At 34.5% G+C, this 17,990-nt stretch overlaps 1 protein-coding gene across 1 annotated transcript in view; it reads left to right on the top strand.

Annotated features, from left to right (window-relative positions):
* Nucleotides 1–17,990, top strand: part of Pde9 (phosphodiesterase 9) — a 92,165-nt gene that overhangs the window by 61,022 nt on the left and 13,153 nt on the right. The window contains exons 5-6 of the mRNA XM_065364769.1: nucleotides 2,319–2,446; nucleotides 17,777–17,876. Of these exons, the coding sequence (XP_065220841.1) occupies nucleotides 2,319–2,446; nucleotides 17,777–17,876 (228 nt within the window). The remainder of the gene's footprint in view (nucleotides 1–2,318; nucleotides 2,447–17,776; nucleotides 17,877–17,990) is intronic.

Here is a 17,990-nt window from a genome sequence, read left to right as displayed (position 1 = left end):
TACTAGGTCATATAGAGCTGGGATGAGCTCATGAGGAAAAAAATTAGTCAGGTTGGAAAACCGGACTCAATTTTTGATTCGACTTCACGTGAAACTTGATAGGTGGGTTCTGCGCCAGGAGCAACGAACTTTTTATATTCATCTTCAATGTTGAAATAATTGTTGGGAATGGCTATTTACTTAAATTGATTATTAAAAATATGTGATCTGTCACGAGAAAACCAACCTAGTGTCCAAAACGTAAATTTTACAGGAAGGGCATTTGAAGTTTTGAGTCTATGTATCAGGTGATCTAAAATTTGTAGGTCCATGAAACTTGCACCGCTTTTGGCCCCCATGAGTGCCAACATGACCCGATTTTTTTTTCAGACTCAGAATCATCAGATTCAAGGTTGCCAAGTCCAATATCGAAATTTCCCAAAATCAATTTTTTCGATTTTTTTGAATTTTTGCCAAAAATGTTGCAAAAACTACCCGAGTATGAATTATTAATAAAGAATAAGTTATTGTTATTAAATTTATCACGTTTCTTAACAAATTTGTTCAAGGTGAAAAGAGTTGATCTTTCCAACTCAAGCCTTACTCAAATTTCAAAATAATTATGGCACTTCAAATGTGAGCCGATTGTTGCAAAAATTTGCATTTTGACTCCCTAGAACATACCTACCTTTCAAGAAAAAAAAAAAATTCAATTTTTACTGTAGTTGCTCTATTTTTTTGACCTCAGATTTAGGGTCAAGAGAATCGTTCGCGAACGTTTCAACCCCCACTGTGGGATTCAGCACCCTAAGTACTACTAATATCCACCATAAAAAAGATATCGATTTTTTGGACACTAAGTTGGTTTTCTCGTGACAGATCACATAAATAATGAACGTATGTATTATAAAAATTGAAAGAAATTTTGTCAAAATTGCTTAAATGTTAGAAAAATTTGTTAAACAGATGCAAAAATGATGGCAGATGCCCAGATGGTCAATATTGATAAACTGTTTTTAAAAACTTGGAAGAAACAAAAATTGTAGCAGAAAATTTTGGAAAATTGATTAAATATTATTAAAACGAATTATAAAAATCACTAAAATGTAACAAAAATAATGGTACCAAAGCTAAAATTTGCGAAATGTACCAGCTTGAAAAATATCGTTCAATTTGTCTGAAATATTGTGAAAAAATTTAAATTGAGAATTTTAAAAAGTTCACGAAACATTGGAAAAATTGAGGGAAAGTTCACAATAATGCCAAAAAATATCCACGAGTTGTGTTGACAAAACCTGTTCAAAATTTTGTATTTCTTTTTTTTCACTTTGGGTGAGTAAAATTAGATCTTCTCTTATTCGTCCCTGAAAACAACCTTGATGAGAAAACCAAAAAATTCTTCTCGTTTTATTTTTTCTTTCTTTTTTTTTTTTTTTGCATACGAGTTACCTATATTTTTTGTTGTAATTTTGAACAATTTTTGTAAGCCTACGTAGGTATTTTTTTCAACCTAATAATAGCTTCAAATTTTTTTAAAATTACTTGAAAAAAAATTGGTATGGAAATAATTATCGATCGTGTGAATTTTCGCATTTCTGACAAAATGGTACGAATAACGTAGTAAATGCTTCAGAGTCGTATTAAAAATCGCTGAAAATTTCAAAAATAAATTTCCAAGGCTCGTGTAGCCTTATTGGGAAGCTCGACAAGTTTATTATTTAAAAACTTGTCGTTCTCGAATTGGATTCGGATTCAGAAATAGGATCTTTTGTTGTTATGATGATGAAACGGCGAGACAAAATGAACCTTGTACCTACTCGTCGTCGTTGAGAAAAACTTGATTCGAGATTTTGCCAACGCTTTGTCAATATTTACTGAAAAAAGAAGCCAAATACGAGAAAATGTGGCTCGCGAGGGTGAGGTAGAAATACATCCTAAATCTTTAATGAAAAATTAATTAGTTATTTCCTCAAAATGCAAACCGTATCGGATACTTGGTACTAATCGAAAGAATTATTAGTAAAAATAATACCCTGAACTTGGATTGAAAATGTATAGAGAGGAAAAATGTAAGTATTCGATGAATGAGTTGGAAAATTAATTCGGTAATGCGTTAAAATTCGTAAGTAAAGAGAACTTCCTCGCTCGATGGGTATCTTTATTTTTCATTACTTTATTTCCTATTTTAACGAATCTTCCGTGTAGTACTATGTACTTTGAAGGCATCGAATGATTAAACTATTGCGATTAATACTTTTACTCCAATTGATTTTGTAATTTGAATGTTCTTTTATCTAATGTTGCTTTTTCTTGCTACTTTTTTCTTCTTTCCCTTACAGAATCAGCGAAATCGAAGAAATGATACACAATGAGTCTCCCGTGAACCGCGACTATCTGCAGAATTTGAAACGAGACTTCGAGAAATTTCGTTCGAAACTGGAGAATGGAAATTTTGTGAAAAGAATAAGTAAGGGTTACTTTTTTACGTTTGATGTATTCCAGCTTTCGTACTTGGTACGATTTTGGCTTTGGCTTCGATAGTTATTTTGTAGATTAATTTTTATCCTTTGATAAGAAGGAATAAGGTGGAAAGCGAGGTAAAGATTTATTATGTTCGGTTGGACCAGCCAGGCGGAGATTAAAGAATTGATTTCTTCGACCATCTTTTCCACCATGAAAATGGTACCGATATTTTTTTTATTATTAAAAAGCAAATTCGCCCGAGTAAAAAAAAAGACACGGCGCGGCGGAGTTTTTCATAAAACGTGTATTATTTTTTATTTATAACGTCGCTCGTCGTGAAATGGAAACGCGGTACGGTGTGGTGGTGTTGGAAATTTATCGTAACCGATGCTCGATTGGTAGTACTGTTTTTACCATTGTAGCCTTTCTTCGCGCCATGCCACCTGCCGCCGCCTTAGCTGCTGCTTTTAATTTGCTTGAAAGCCGAAGCTGTGAAAATTTTACTATGTTGGAATACCTACTCGTATATATCTGAGTGTGTACTATGCGATCTCAATGAGTTGTGCGAAATTTGCGCATAACTTGCGGACTGGTTTAATTTATTGAATTTCGAGATGGTTGGCTGCGAGAATCTCGCCGGTACGAGAAAGTTTTCGCGGTTTGGGAGGTTCACGGTTTGCGTAGATATTTATTAGCAGGCGGTTTTTTGAGATTTTTTGTATACCTTCTCTGGCTTTAATACGTTTAGATGCTTGTAACTTTTTATGTGTGGTTGTAAAATATGGTGGAAAATGTATTTTTAGGCTGGGGTGAGGTGCAGAGAATCTTTCGAGGTGAGATAGGTGTATCTAATAAGGCTATTACATATAATATTAAGCCAATTTCTGAACTATCCAAGTATTTAATATTTGGGATTTTCTTTTTGCCAAATTCAGAGAAGCAATTTCAAATCTTGATTTTAAGGTGTTTATTCAATCTGACTTCTGAGAACATGTGAAAAATTTAATGAACTGGTAAGTGAAGGTAAAATCCAGTTAAACCTTCAAAAATCACTTCCTAATGCATACTTTTTCACATTATTTCTACTTGAAAGTTTGCAAGTTTTTTGTGAACTATCCATAATTTTTTGTGAAGGGTACTGGTGGGTGGTTTTTTCACTTTTTGTGGTAGATTACTAGTAATTTCGGGTAAATTGTTGGTAATTTGTGGTAAATTACTGTGTATTATATGTGACCAATTATTACTTTTCGTAAATTACTGGAAATTTTCGGTTACCTAATTATTGGTAAATTATTACAAGTAATTTTCAATAAATTAGTGGTAATTTACGGTGAATTACTGGTAATTTTTGGTAAACTACGTAGTGATTTTTGGTAAATTACGTGGTAATTTTTGGTCAATTACTTGACGTTTTTGGTAAATTACGTGGTAATTTTCGGTAAATTACGTAATAATTTTCGGTAAATTACGTGGTAATTTTTGGTAAATTACGTAGTGATTTTTGGTAAATTACGTGATAATTTTTGGTAAATTACGTGGTAATTTTTGGTAAATTACGTGGTAATTTTTGGTCAATTACTTGACATTTTTGGTAAATTACGTGGTAATTTTCGGTAAATTACGTAATAATATTCGGTAAATTACGTGGTAATTTTCGGTCAATTACGTGATAATTTTCGGTAAATTACGTGGTAATTCTTGGTAAATTACGTGGTAGTTTTCGGTAAATTACGTGGTGAATTTCGGTAAATTACGTAATAATTTTCGGTAAATTACGTGGTAATTTTTGGTAAATTACGCGGTAATTTGTGGTAAATTACGCGGTAATTTTTGGTAAATTGCACGGTACGTTTTGATAGATTATATGGTAATTTTTCGGTAAATTACATGGTAATTTTCGATAAAATACTAGTACTTTTTGGTAGGTAAATGACTGGTAATTTTAGGTGAATTACTTGTGATTTTAGGTAAATTACTAATTGTGATTTTCGGTAAAGTACTTGAAATCTTTGGTAAATTACCAGTATTGGTAGGCGAATTACTTTTTGTAAATTACTGACATTTTTGGTAAATTATTGGCCTTTTTTAAAAAGTAATTACTAGTAATTTTTTGGTAAATAATTATGTGGTAATTTTTGACGAACTACTGGTAATTGATGGTAAGATGCTATCAATTTTGAGTAGAATACTTGCACCTACTTTTGAGTAAACATCCTGCAAGTCTTGCTTACTGTGCTTGACCCTTTCAAGGTTTGACATCCACTCAGCGGTCATCAAACACTTCAGACAGTGACTCCAACGATGGTTTGTATCAACTATTCAATTTCATCGATCACTATTCAATTACTCATAGAGTCACCCCTATAAGTATTTCCATCTATCAACTCACTTGCAACAAAATATTTCGTAATTGAAATCCGTTTCCTAGAACCCACTATTACACCTTTCGTACAATTTCTTTCATAATTCTTTCATTTCATTTCGTGCTCTGCGTTGAACAATATTTCACAATTTAAGTACCCACCACCGCAGACAGACGTCCGATACTCCCACTCAAACATCATCTCTGCAGGAGATTATCCCACATAAATGATCCGAAAAAGTGAAATATCTCATTTAAAAAGTGTATACTACCACCGACGAAACCGAGCACAAGGAGCACACAGAGAGATAGGTATAGGGAAAGAGAGCAGAACCTTCAACAAAAACGAGATTAACGAACTAATACGAAGAGGAGGTAGGTAAAAAAAAAAAAATAAGCCGAAAATTAAACAAGCTCGAACGAAGAAGACACGTCCGGTGAATTAAAATTTTTTCTCGTTTTTCTACAACGAAACGAAACGCGAAGGCGTACTAGGTACGCTGGAGAAGCGAGTTGAAAGGTACGAGGCCCGCGGTTAAGGATGCAGAAAGAAAATAAATTTTAAAATTACATTTTTCCGTTTTTAATTTATTAAAAACAGCGTAGCCGACGGGCATAACCACCGAGAGTCGCAGGTTGACGAAATTTTCCAAAACTTAAAAAAGCTTGTCAACAAAGAAACCATAAAACAACCACCACTTAATGGCTCTTGTATGTTTTTAAGGCCTATGAGCTGCAGACCGTTGTTTTTTTTACCATAAATTAAGAATCGTTTCAATTTTATTTTTTTATACGAAATAAAGATACGCTATTTTATACCTACGAATTGACAGCAATTTAATAACTTTTGCCCTATACTTATAGAATTTCGAGCAGGATTTTTCGATACGCATTTTCGCTGTGTGGCAATCGAAAAATTCGCAATTGTAAATTACTAAATTACCCTCGTGAAAAGTTTTCTCGTTTTTTACGCATGCAGAAAAGTATACACCAAGGTAATATAAGTAAGTAGCGAGGTTTGTACGAAACAAAAACAAAAACAATCCACGTAAAACCTTTAAAATAAACCGTTATGGGCTTTTAACTTGAATTAAAAACGAGTTAAAATTACGTTGTAGGTAAGATTTTTTTGTTTTTTGTTCTTTTTAATAAGGTATACTACAATGTACGCGAGATACATGTAAAAGCTTTGTTTCCACATAAATACAAAACGTATACGAACTTAATAAGCCGAGATATTACGTATTCGAGGATCTTTGTACGCGGTTTGTTAATTTTATAACCCGAAGCATGCGTAACTTATTGGGAGTTATTTTCCATACAAATATACTAAAAGCTGCACACTTCCACCCACTCTTCGTCGTGTATCATTCAATTCGTCGTCGTCGTATTTTACTAAAAGCACGAATTTTATTTCTTTTCCTATCGCGTACGATTCGCGTCTTTTCCCTGTTTTTCCACATTTTAAGACTCGATATTTCCTCGGGTGTACATGTGCTTCGATATTCGAGCAGGTAATTTGATTTTTCCTTTACCTACTTACTTTAGCAAAAAAAAAAAATATAAATTGGTGTCTTATTTAATTTCGAGAAAAGATGCAGGGTTAAAAGTTTCAGGAATGATGATGAAGAAACATGTTCACTTGGAAAATTTTTTCATGTTTTATTTGTGAAAAAAGTGTTGAAAAAACCCTTTCACTCGATGAAATGAACTAATATTCACAAAAAATCAAAATTCGAAAAAATTCAATTTTCATTTCCAAGCATCAAAAAAAGTTTAAAATTCAGTTGTCTTATTTTGACCTCTTTCTGACGTATGAAAAAGTCGATAAAAATTACACTCGTAGCAAAAAAATTGAAATTCGTTCATTTTTTGAATTTTTTCAAATTTTGATTTTTTTGTGATAAGTCAGTTTATTTTATCGAGTGAAAGGGGTTTTCAACTTTTTCTACGGATATGTAAAATAGGGGTCTAATGGGTCAACTTGACTGATCAAAACTTTTTTTTCATGTTTTAAATCAAGAAATCACATTTTTCGCAAACTTTCAGTGGCAACACTGATTTTTATGATATCATCAAAAAGCCTTTCAAAACCCCTAACTATTGAAAAAGTTTTATTTTGGTAGGTATCGCGGTTATCAAGTAATATTTTAAGTTCGCACTGAAAACGTTTAATAAAATTCGAACATATCATTATTAATATGATGCACAATTCGAAATAAAAACGGATGTATTTAACACATAAGTATTTACAAATACAAAAATATGTACACGAAATTAAACGAATAGAAAATTGCCATAATGTGAACATTAGTGTGAAAACAGTAATAATTAACAAATGCAAAAACGGATATTTGAATAGAAAATTCTAAAAGTCAGGATTGATGTTTGTTGACTTCTTGGAAATGTAAACGATACAATGTATCTCAATATTCGAAGAATTACTCATATTTACGACGAAATAAATAAATACAAATAATGACGCAAATTTTACATCTATATATTAAAATTATGACCGGATTCTTTTGACTCTGAGATCTCAGGAATGGCTGAACCGATTTTGCTGGGTGATGTCTCAAAAGAAAGCTTTTGACCCGTAGATGTGCAGGTTTTCATTGAAAGTTCGAAAAGTTTCGCCGAAAAGCTCAAAAAAGCTCAATAATTGATTTTAGCCTTTACGTAGCGCATTTGACGTATACATAGTAGTACGTATATTATACCTTGAAAGAGCATCGAAAGAAGTCTAATGTCGAAGAAAAAAGTTTACAAAAAAGCTGCGCCTTAAAGCTCAAAAAAGCTCAATAATTCTTTTGACTCTGAGATCTCAGGAACGTCTGAACCGATTTTGCTGGGTGATGTCTCAAAAAAAAGCTTTTGACCCGTACATGTGCAGGTTTTCATTGAAAGTTCGAAAAGTTGCGCCGAAAAGCTCAAAAAAGCTCAAAAAAGCTCATTAATTGATTTTAGCCTTTACGTAGCGCATTCGACGTATACATAGTAGTACGTATATTATACCTTGAAAGAGCATCGAAAGAAGTCTAATGTCGAAGAAAAAAGTTTACAAAAAGTTGCGCCTTAAAGCTGAAAAAAGCTGAATAATTGATTTTAGCCTGTATCTAGCGCATTTAATGTATACAGAGAAGTACGTATATTATACCTTGAAAGAGCATCGAAAGAAGTCTAATGTCGAAGAAATAGGTTTACAAAAAAGTTGTGCCTTAAAGCTCAAAAAGGCTCAATAATTGATTTTATAACCATTGATTTTAGCCTATACATACAGCATTCGACATAAATACAGAGAAGTGCGTCTATTATACCTTGAAAGAGCATTGAAAGAAGTCCAATGTCAAAAAAAAGTTTACAAAAAAGTATGCCTTAAAGCTCAAAAAAGCTCAATAATCTATATATTAATAGCAAGGTGTTTTTTTTGTGATCGTTCGTTTGGAAGAACCGCCGAACCGATTTTGTTTGACGATGTCTCAAAAAAAAGCTTTTGACCCGTAGATGTGCAGGTTTTGGTCAAAAGTCCAAAAAGTTTTGAAAAAAGCTTTCAAAAGCTTCAAAAAGCTCAAAAATTGATACAGTATAAACAAGCGTGACGATGTATACGCGAAAGTACTTAAGGTCCACCTAGATAGAGCTTGCCAAAAAATACTTTTTGACCATATTTTGTTAAGAGTTTTATAGAAAGCCTAAAGCTCGAAAAAGTTGAAAAAGCTTTGTACATGACATAAACAATTAGAATTCTTCAATATCCCATAAACATTTTAAATTACCTTAGAAAGTGCTTGCCAAAAAATATTTTTTGGCCATATTCGTAAAGTTTTGAAAAAAGCTAAAAGCTCAAAAAAGCTCAAATGTCAAATTTTCCTTATATTATTGTGAAATATGTCGATTGATATGTTTTCGAGGTCGTACAGTTCGAATCTGGAGTCATTTTTTTGGTGTGGTTGTGGTATCAAAACTTCGGAAAGTTCTGATTAAAGCTTTGAAAAGCTTTAAAAAGCTCAAAAAGTTCAATGCAGTATAAATGACTGTGTCGATGTATACGCGCGAGTACGTATAGTCTACCTAGAAAGTGCTTGCCAAAAAATGTTTTTTGACCATATTTGTAAAATTTTGGAAAAAGTTCAAAGCTCGAAAAAGTTCAAAACGTTATACATGACATAAACAATTAGAATTTTTCTGTACCGAATAACTATTTTAATGTATGTATGGTCTACCTAGAATGTGCTTGCCAAAAATACTTTTTGACCATATTCGTAAAGTTTTGAAAAAAGCTTAAAGTTCAAAAAAGCTCAAAATGTCAAATGTTCCTTATATTATCGTGTGATATGTCGATTGATATGTTTTCGAGGTCGTAGAGTTCGAAACTGGAGTCATTTTTTTGGTGAGGTTGTGGGGTGAGTCATGGAGGAGCTTAAAGCTTTAAAAAGTTCAAAAAGCGTCATACTTCATATTTAAGAACAATTAAAATTCTCCCGTGTCCAATGAATATTTTAAGTATGTATAGTCTCCCTAAAAAGAGCTCCCCAAAAAATACTTTTTGACCATATTTGCAAAATTCTGAAGGAAGCTTAAAGCTGAAAAAAGTTCAAAAAGCTTCAGATATAATGTAAAAATTAGAATACTCCAGTGCCCAATGAATATTTTAAAGTATGTATAGTCTACCTATATCGAGCTTGCCAAAAAATACTTTTTGACCATATTCGTGAAATTTTGAAGAAAGCTTAAAGCTAAAAATTTTTTAGAAAGCTTCAGATATGACATAAAAAATTAGTATTCTCCAGTACCGAACCAATTTAGAGTACTCATAGTCTACTTAGAAAAAGCTTGCCATAAAATACATTTTGACACATTCGCAGTTTTGAAGAAAGCTTAAATGAAATCCTAAAGCTTAAAAAACATGAAAAAGCTTCATACAATCAGTATTCTCTACTACTCAATAATATTTTAATTTGAAAATAGCTTTTAAACTTTAGTTGTGATGGTTTTTATCAAAAGTTGAAAAGTTTCTGAAGGGATCTTTAAAAAGTTTTTAAATAGCTCAAAACAGAAAAACAACGGTGTTGATGTACACATGAAAAAGTGCTATTTTTAGCACATTGGGTATCAAAATTAATCCTGGAACCATGGTTTCATTTTTTTGAGTTCTAGAGTGGATATATCTAGCATCTCACTTTTTCATCAACTTATGCAAGTTTCAGACTATTTGGGAAAATCTCTACTGTTGTATGTAGGAGTTTAGATTTTTCAACTGAGGGGTTGAATTTTTTTTTGTGAGTCCTTGACAAAATTAGAATCACGTTTTAAGGAAATTCCTAATTGCATTTTTGACTCGGAAATCTTGGAATATTTCTAAAATTGTGTCAAGTAAGTATTTTATTGAAGTATTCTCCAGTACCGAACCAATATTTAGAGTACTCATAGTTTTCTTAGAAAAAGCTCGCCATAAAATACATTTTGACACATTTGCAGTTTTGAAGAAAGCTTAAAAAAGTTCCAGGTCAAAGTTAAGTGAAACTTTGAAATTTTCAGTTATGTGGTATTAGATCCAATCCGATGTGTTAGTTTCATTTCAACTGTAGGAAAAAAAACAAGTATTTTTGGAATTTTTCAGCAACTTCTGCTAAAAAAGTGATAAGTAGGTAGCCTAATTCGCAATTTTGCCTAAAACTTGAAATTTTTGCCAACTTTAAATGAAACCATGACTTTTCAGGCAATTGTTATAAGAAAGCTGATACTTTTTTTCAATTTTTGTAGAAAAGTAGGACATTATTTTAATGAATGATAAAGCGATGACAGAGTGATGCTTTTCAGGATATTTTAGAGAACAATTTACGCTTTGGGTTATTTTTGATGAAAAAGTAACAATTATTGGAATTTTTGCTTTGAAACAATTTTTTTTCTGTCAATTATTAAAACAGCCATAAACTTTCACAATTTCCGACAAAAAGCAACAATAACAATGTTAGCAAAAAGCAAGACTTTTTGGGAATTATAGGCGAAAAAAGATACTTTCAAAATTTTCAAAATGAACAATTCACGTCTAGAAGAGGAGCGCAGTATGCGCGAAAAATGGGTCATCTAGTTATTTTTAACACTTTCCCTAATTCGAGAATTATCAAGTACTAATCTAAATTCTAAAACTACTCAAAAATCTAACATGATGAACGTTAATCATGTTTTCTCAAATTTGGTCGCGGTTAAAGATGCAACATAAGCGGCGATCAACTCGGATTAGCAACTCGAACAGCTACCTTGATCCACAATATTGCCGCGTCAGCATTTTCAAAGAAGATACGCCAGTTGTCGAGTGAAACATACTCAGACATTCAGCGAGCTGGAACCAGGGCTGGTGACCGAAATGATTGTTTTGTTCCGTTCCGTTCATGAACAAATCACTTCGCATTTTTACTGTTCTGTTCCGTTTTGCTCATCATTTTTTTTGTTCCGTTCTGTTCTGTTCCGTTCCGTTCCATTTGTTCTGTTCTGTTCCGTTCCGTTTTGTTCTGTTCCGTTCCGTTTTAAAAAAGGGGGGGGGGTATCCTACCTGGCAGAAAAATTTTTGAATTGAACTAGACAAAGCTAGATCAAATCATCGAATGAACAAATTAACATGCCAAATTTGACACCATCCAAAATTCTGAAAATTTCAAAAACTGAAGTGCATTTTGTTTTCATTTTTAGATGAATTTAATTTTTTTCAACTCAAATTTTGTCCCAACATGAGAAAAAAATCAAAATTTTACAAAATTCTGAAAATTCATCTAGAAAACCAAAATTTGGAATGTGCTACTAAATCTTGTCCCGCCGAATCAATTGAAAATGATTTTCAGCCATTTTGAGTAATTCTGCAGTTTCTGCAACCTTCCAGCAGATTATTGACCTTTTGAGAATCGAAATTCCCACTAAATTTTACCAAATGAAGATGGAATTTGCAATTTGGAAAGCTGAAATTTGTTCTGTTCTGTTCCGTTCCGTTCCATTTTTTTTTCTGTTTTGTTCTGTTCTGGTTTTGTTCATTTTGTTCTGTTCCGTTTCGTTCCGTTCTGTTCCGTTCTGAATGAGATTTTTTCCTGATTTGTTTATTGTTCCGTTTATTTGTTCCGTTCTGTTCCGTTCCACCAGCCCTGGCTGGAACACTAGAGCTGTCTTCAACTACATGATGTAGACAGCTGACGTTTTCGGTGGTAGAATTCTCCAGAGAGATTTCGACATGTCTCTGGCGATGTAACAGCAGCTCATCCACTGCTGATCAATGATCGATTGAAAATATCAGACTTATTGATGTCTGATAACTCAGGTCCGGTGCGTTGTTAGCGGCTATGGAACGGATCGCGGTGTCCATAGGGTCTTTCAAATTGAAACGATTTTGGCTTCTAACAGCTTCGGCGTACGACTTCGATGAAGCTTCTAATTCAGCCACAAAAATCTCAATCTCAACGGAATTAGCGTGATCGTTGGGAATCGGAGATTTCAAACGATTTTGGCCATGTAATAATCGCCATTTTGTCAAGTCTGAACCGTGTGCACTGTGCAGAATCGTCTTGACAAAATGACGAGCCTTTAAAAAAGGACTACAGGGCTGAGATTTACACCATTGGTCGTCCCTTCGGAAGGTCTTTCCACAGGAAAAATTTCAAAAAAATCACCGACCCTCCTCTTACCACTTCTTGGTCGAATTGACGTGAAATGACCCTTAATGTGTAATCAACCTAATACGTTTTAAAGTTTCACATTTAAAATTCAAAAAAAATATTTTTCGCCTTTGAATTTCCCAAGAGAGGAAAATATTTGTATGTAGATTCACTACATAGACACCTTTTCATTACCGCGTAAAATTAAATACCATTTTTTTAAATTCAAAAATGAATGTAAATCAAGGTGCATTTTTCTCGGCATCATTTTTAACTAACTCGATTAGGCCTTTTTGCCATTTTTATTACAGTCAAACGAATATGGTAATTTTTTTCGTAAACGACGCAAAGAGACGTAAACGCTCGACTGGGCGTTTAAATTAAACATTACGCTATATGTACCGACGAGGCGAATAACGACACAGCAGCTTTTAAAAATCTGCCGGGCGATAATTTTTTTAAAACGTATGGGCAATAAAATCTAGCAAGTTATTGTTTCTATACCAATAGCACGGAGCTTTCTTCGAAGCTGCCGAACGCCATAAGCGGCATAAATAAAAATACGTTTTAAAGGAAATTCGCTCAATTATGGCGGCTCAATTTAACGTTAATATAAACATTAAATTGGCATTAAAATTTAATTTTGCATTGTAAAATGCCTCACCGAGTTTAAAATTTTAATTAAGTAAAAATATTTTTCGCCGGAGGCAGTTCAGCATTGGTTGGTCGCTGCACACGTTCTTTTTTAGCCCCTTTTTTCTTTTTTTATGATCTGTTTACGATACATACGCGCGATAAACGATAAAAAGGAAACCTTTGGAAGGATGAAAAGTAGGTATGCGAGTGTCGGTAATATCTTTTATATTATATTGTAGAAGAATTCACGCCACACCGCCGCAGCCACCGCATCACATATGCCTCAAAGTATACTTACCTATAGCCTCTCTTTTCACAAACGAGATATTCGCATTTCTTCGGTACGTGTATTTTCCACAATCAACTCGTGTTTATTGGTACTTTGATAGTACGATGGCGATGTTTGCGCTGTTGCGTACACTCTTACACGCACATACGCGACGAGATGAGATTAACAACACGCGTTCTCCAGCTTTAGTTATAAGGAGAGACATGATCTCATAGAGACGATTTTCTACTACCTTCTCGTATGCCGAGTTTGTGCGTAATTTTCAATAGCTTATAGCGCCACAAGCATGCTCCCATGTTGCCTATTAGCGAAACGAAAGCACAAGGCAGCAAGTTGAAAGTACAATAAAGCTTACACATGCCTAACATTTCTCAGGCTGAGGATTCGTGGTATTCGTGTGGTGTTTTTTCGAGTATAGGTAGGCCTGATTTGACTAATTTCTATTATTTGGCGACTCTTTTGGAATTATTCGAGTACGAAATACTTGTAAAATGAAAATATGATAATATAGGATAAGGTGACAGAACAAGGTACATATCACCCTGTATCTACCTACCTATGTAACATAAGGATGAGTGTCGATCATCACAAACACACCTACATATTGTAAAAACAAATTACAATATTTTAAATTAATTCTCAAGTATAAATTTCGATACGAGTACTCCGGGGAAATTTCGAACTAACGTTAATTATACGCGACAGGATACGCGAATCTGTTAGAAATACTTTTGATGATTTGTTTAGCTCGTTTATAATTACTTCGAATAAAAAAATTATCCGGATAGGGTGCGACAGCACGAATAGAGGGAGAAGACAGGACAAAGCGATGAGATCATGGAAGCTCAGACGAATTGGCAAGTTTTATACAGTACGAGAAGCGTTCGGAGATAAATAGGGACAATTTTGAAAATGTTTTAGTTAGCGTTGTCGGTTTAAATGGAGGTGAAGCTTTCGCTAATTAATTTTGTTTGTGAAACGTTAATTTCGCAGCACCATTCGCAATCTTAGAATTTAAATTTATTTTCGCCAAGATTCCATTGATAATGGTGATTTTTGAACGGCGATTTTTTACGCCGAATAATTAAACGCGTCGGGAAGAGGCGAAGTATTCTGGTAATCAACTCGGGCAGCTTTCAGTAATTAGGCCATTGATCTTTGTAATCGAGGGATAAGTGAATAAGTGAGAATGAAAATAGGTTTTTTTTTCAAGATGAGATGGTTGCTTTTTCTTTGAATGGGTATACTGAACGTTGGAATTTGATTGAAATTACCGATTTACTATGTCAGAGTTGATCGCTGAAAAGAATCCAATTTTTGCGATTCGAATCGCCATTCCCTAAGACAGATGAATCGCGCAGGGTTTTGTTTCCTCCCCAAAATGCAAGTCCATACGACATATTACAGCAGTAAAACAATCCATAGTAAGCTACTTTTAGTGTGGGTATTCTTCTTCCTCACTTACCCGTATCTGGACATAGCGACTACAAAATCCCCACAACCAGTTCCCTCCAGCTACCTCTGTCCTCGGCCTTTCTTGTGTATTCTCCCCAATTGGCACATTTCTGGTGATATCTGACTACTCATTTCTGCAGTCAGAAATTGCCGTTTTGACAATCAGATTCGCAGTCTGACTACAATCAACCAATCAGAAACAAGTATTTTTTTGATATTCCAAGATGGCGCTGACTCGTCAGAAGACTGAGTGGAGATCTGAGTGTGGATCTGACTAGTCAGATCCATACTCACAACCACAGTCAGATATTGCCGTTTTGGTCATATCCCTATTCAGATGCACTGTCTAAAAAATTCCGTTTTGCCAACCGGGTCCCAGTGACATTTTCACAGTTTTCTTGATCAAGTTGTGTATCTGGTGGGTGATCTTCCTCTTCCCCTCTTGCCATCTATGTATCGGGATATCCTTAGCATGTGTCTGTAGCAGTACATTTCAAATGCGTTGATTTTATCTTGATCTACCTTGTGTACTGTCCAGCATTCTGACACATACAGGAAGATGAAGAAGACTAGCGTTTTTACAATTCTCAGTATTGTGGCCTTTGTAATATTGTGGCTTTTCCATATCTGGTTGAGCTTTCCCATTGCTGTCTTTCTTCTTTGCTATGGCCAACTTTCTCCTGATTTCTCCAGCTGAGCCTCCTCAATTCGTTATTAATGAACCAAGCCAACCAAGGTACACGAAGTCCTGTACAACTTCTATACCATCAATCCAAGATTTCAGGTCTGTTCTTTTGCTCCCAGTCAATTATCATTATTTTTATTTTTCCTTTGTTGACCCTCAGACCTGCCTCATTGCTGGTTTTTTCAATTTTTTGGAGCATCTCTTTCATCTCATCTGGTGTCTCTGCAAGTGGAGTTGTGTCATCCTCGCAGGTCTTGCAAACCGAAAACAAAACCGAAACCCCCAAAAACCGATTAAAATTGCTCAAAACCAAAACCAGGAGCGTTATTTTCCCACAACTAAAACCAAAACCAAAACTGGGAGCGTTATTTTCTCAAATTCAAAACCAAAACCAAGAGCGTAACCGATTGAAAACTGAATTGGTTTTGGTTTTGCAATTTTTCAGGTAATTAGCCTAAATAATACTGCATTTTTGGTAAATGCCAAAGTGCAGCTTTCTAGTCACATACACAAAGTATTTGAAAATGTGATCACTTTTTCAGCCTTCTTCCCTGTAAAAAATGGAGAAAAAACTGAAACCAAAACCAAAACTGAAACTGATTCCTTTGAAATCAAACCCCTTAAGCAAAACTAGAATGAGAGAGATAATATGTGAGGGCGCATACGGAAAGGGACCTAACGACCAAAAAAAGAAGTTCTCTGAAATTGTTGTAGGAACTCAGGGTTCCTACAACAATTTCAGAGAACTTTTTTTTTTGGTCGTTAGGTCCCTTTCCGTATGCGCCCTCACATATTATTTTAAAAAACCAAAACCAAAACCGAGAGTGATATCTATCCGGTTTTCAAGCCCTACATCCGCTCCACGTATCAAAAGTTTGATGATGTCTTTCCTCCATTTTCTGACTACTTTTTCCCAATCCTCTAGGGCAGTTCTCATTACTCATTCTCCATATGCATTGAAGAGAATTGGGCTGAGTATGCACCCCTGCTCACTCCTTTTGCTGTATGGAAATGATTGGTGAGCTCTCCTTTAACTCTCACCTGTGCCACGTTGTTCTCATACAGACTCTCCATGTGACTGACAAGGTGCACTGGTACTCCGAGCTTTTTGAGGGTTTTCCAGAGGATCTTCAACTTCACATTGTCAAATGCCTTCTCATGGTCAATGAAGCACATGCATATGTAAACTAGCTTGTTGAATTCTCTTGCCTTTTCAATCACTTGGTGTACATTTAGGATTTGTTCTCTTGTGTCTCTTCCTGGCACAAAACCTGCCTGTTCTGATGGGATTGGTGGCAGGATGTACGCTTTGATATGCTTGTGTATGATTGCCAGTAGTACCTTGCTTGCATGTGATATCAGTGATATAGTTCTATAGTTCGAGCATGCCATCTTTGAGCCTTTCTTATGCAGAGGTACATACACGGATGTAGTCCAGTCTTTAGGCCATTTTCCCTCTTCCCAGACCGTGTTTCAGATTCTGTGCAGCACTGTTATACTTTCCTCTTCTGCTTGACTAGAAAAAGAACAATCAAAGAAATTGAAGTTTTAGAACTGAAGAAAGTCAAGTTGATAGAAAAGGAAAAGCTCGAAAATTTGTATGACACGATAAGAGAATATCATTTTTTGGACAACTTTTTGCCATGTACTTTGTATTTCATACATTTTTGCATGTCATGTCACATGGAAACTATTGAAAGTTGTCCATAAACCCCCTCCCCCATCCCCAAAAAATGTGAGCTTTATTGGGACCCAGTTTTTTTTTGTTAACAAATGAGGGGGAGGTACTGGAAAAAAAGTCACAAAAAAAGGTAGCGAAAAGTCGCGATTTTTGAATATCAAATTTTGGTAGACATCCTGTTTTATATCTATGTATGTAGATTTTGTATGTCACATGGAAACGATTGAATGTTGTCCTTCCATAAACACCCCCCCCCCCGTGTGAGCTTAATTGGAAACCCATTTTTTTTTTCCGTTGAAAATGAGTGGAAGATACTGAAAAAAAGTCGCGATTTCTGAGTATCAAATTTTGGTAGACACCCTGTTTTATATCTAGTGGGTATGTAGATTTTAATTAAGTATGTACTTGTTTTTTTCTCTCTCAAAATTCAGATTCATAATTTCCGCCTTTGGTCAATTCATTATAAATACGAGTAGATGTTAAGCAATGTTCTAAGAATATGAACTACATAGATGTACAAATTTTCATCTTAATTTCACTTTAACATCGATTATCACTAATGCATCATTATTTTGATATTTTACAGATGCAAGCAATGAAATATCACCAGCCCATCGTAAACTGAAATATCGCAGACTGAGCGATGCCCGTCAAAAAGAAGTACGAGAGAAATTCTTAAAATTGTGGTAAGTGTGCGTACGTACCTACATTGTATTCCGACACACCTTTCGCTAACCCAACCTAACCTAACAAACAATATTTAAACATAAAATTGTCAAACATGCATATACAAGCTGTAG

This window comes from Planococcus citri, chromosome 4, assembly GCF_950023065.1.
Source record: "Planococcus citri chromosome 4, ihPlaCitr1.1, whole genome shotgun sequence".
Classification (NCBI taxonomy): domain Eukaryota; kingdom Metazoa; phylum Arthropoda; class Insecta; order Hemiptera; family Pseudococcidae; genus Planococcus; species Planococcus citri.
This window is presented reverse-complemented; position numbering and strand designations above follow the sequence as displayed.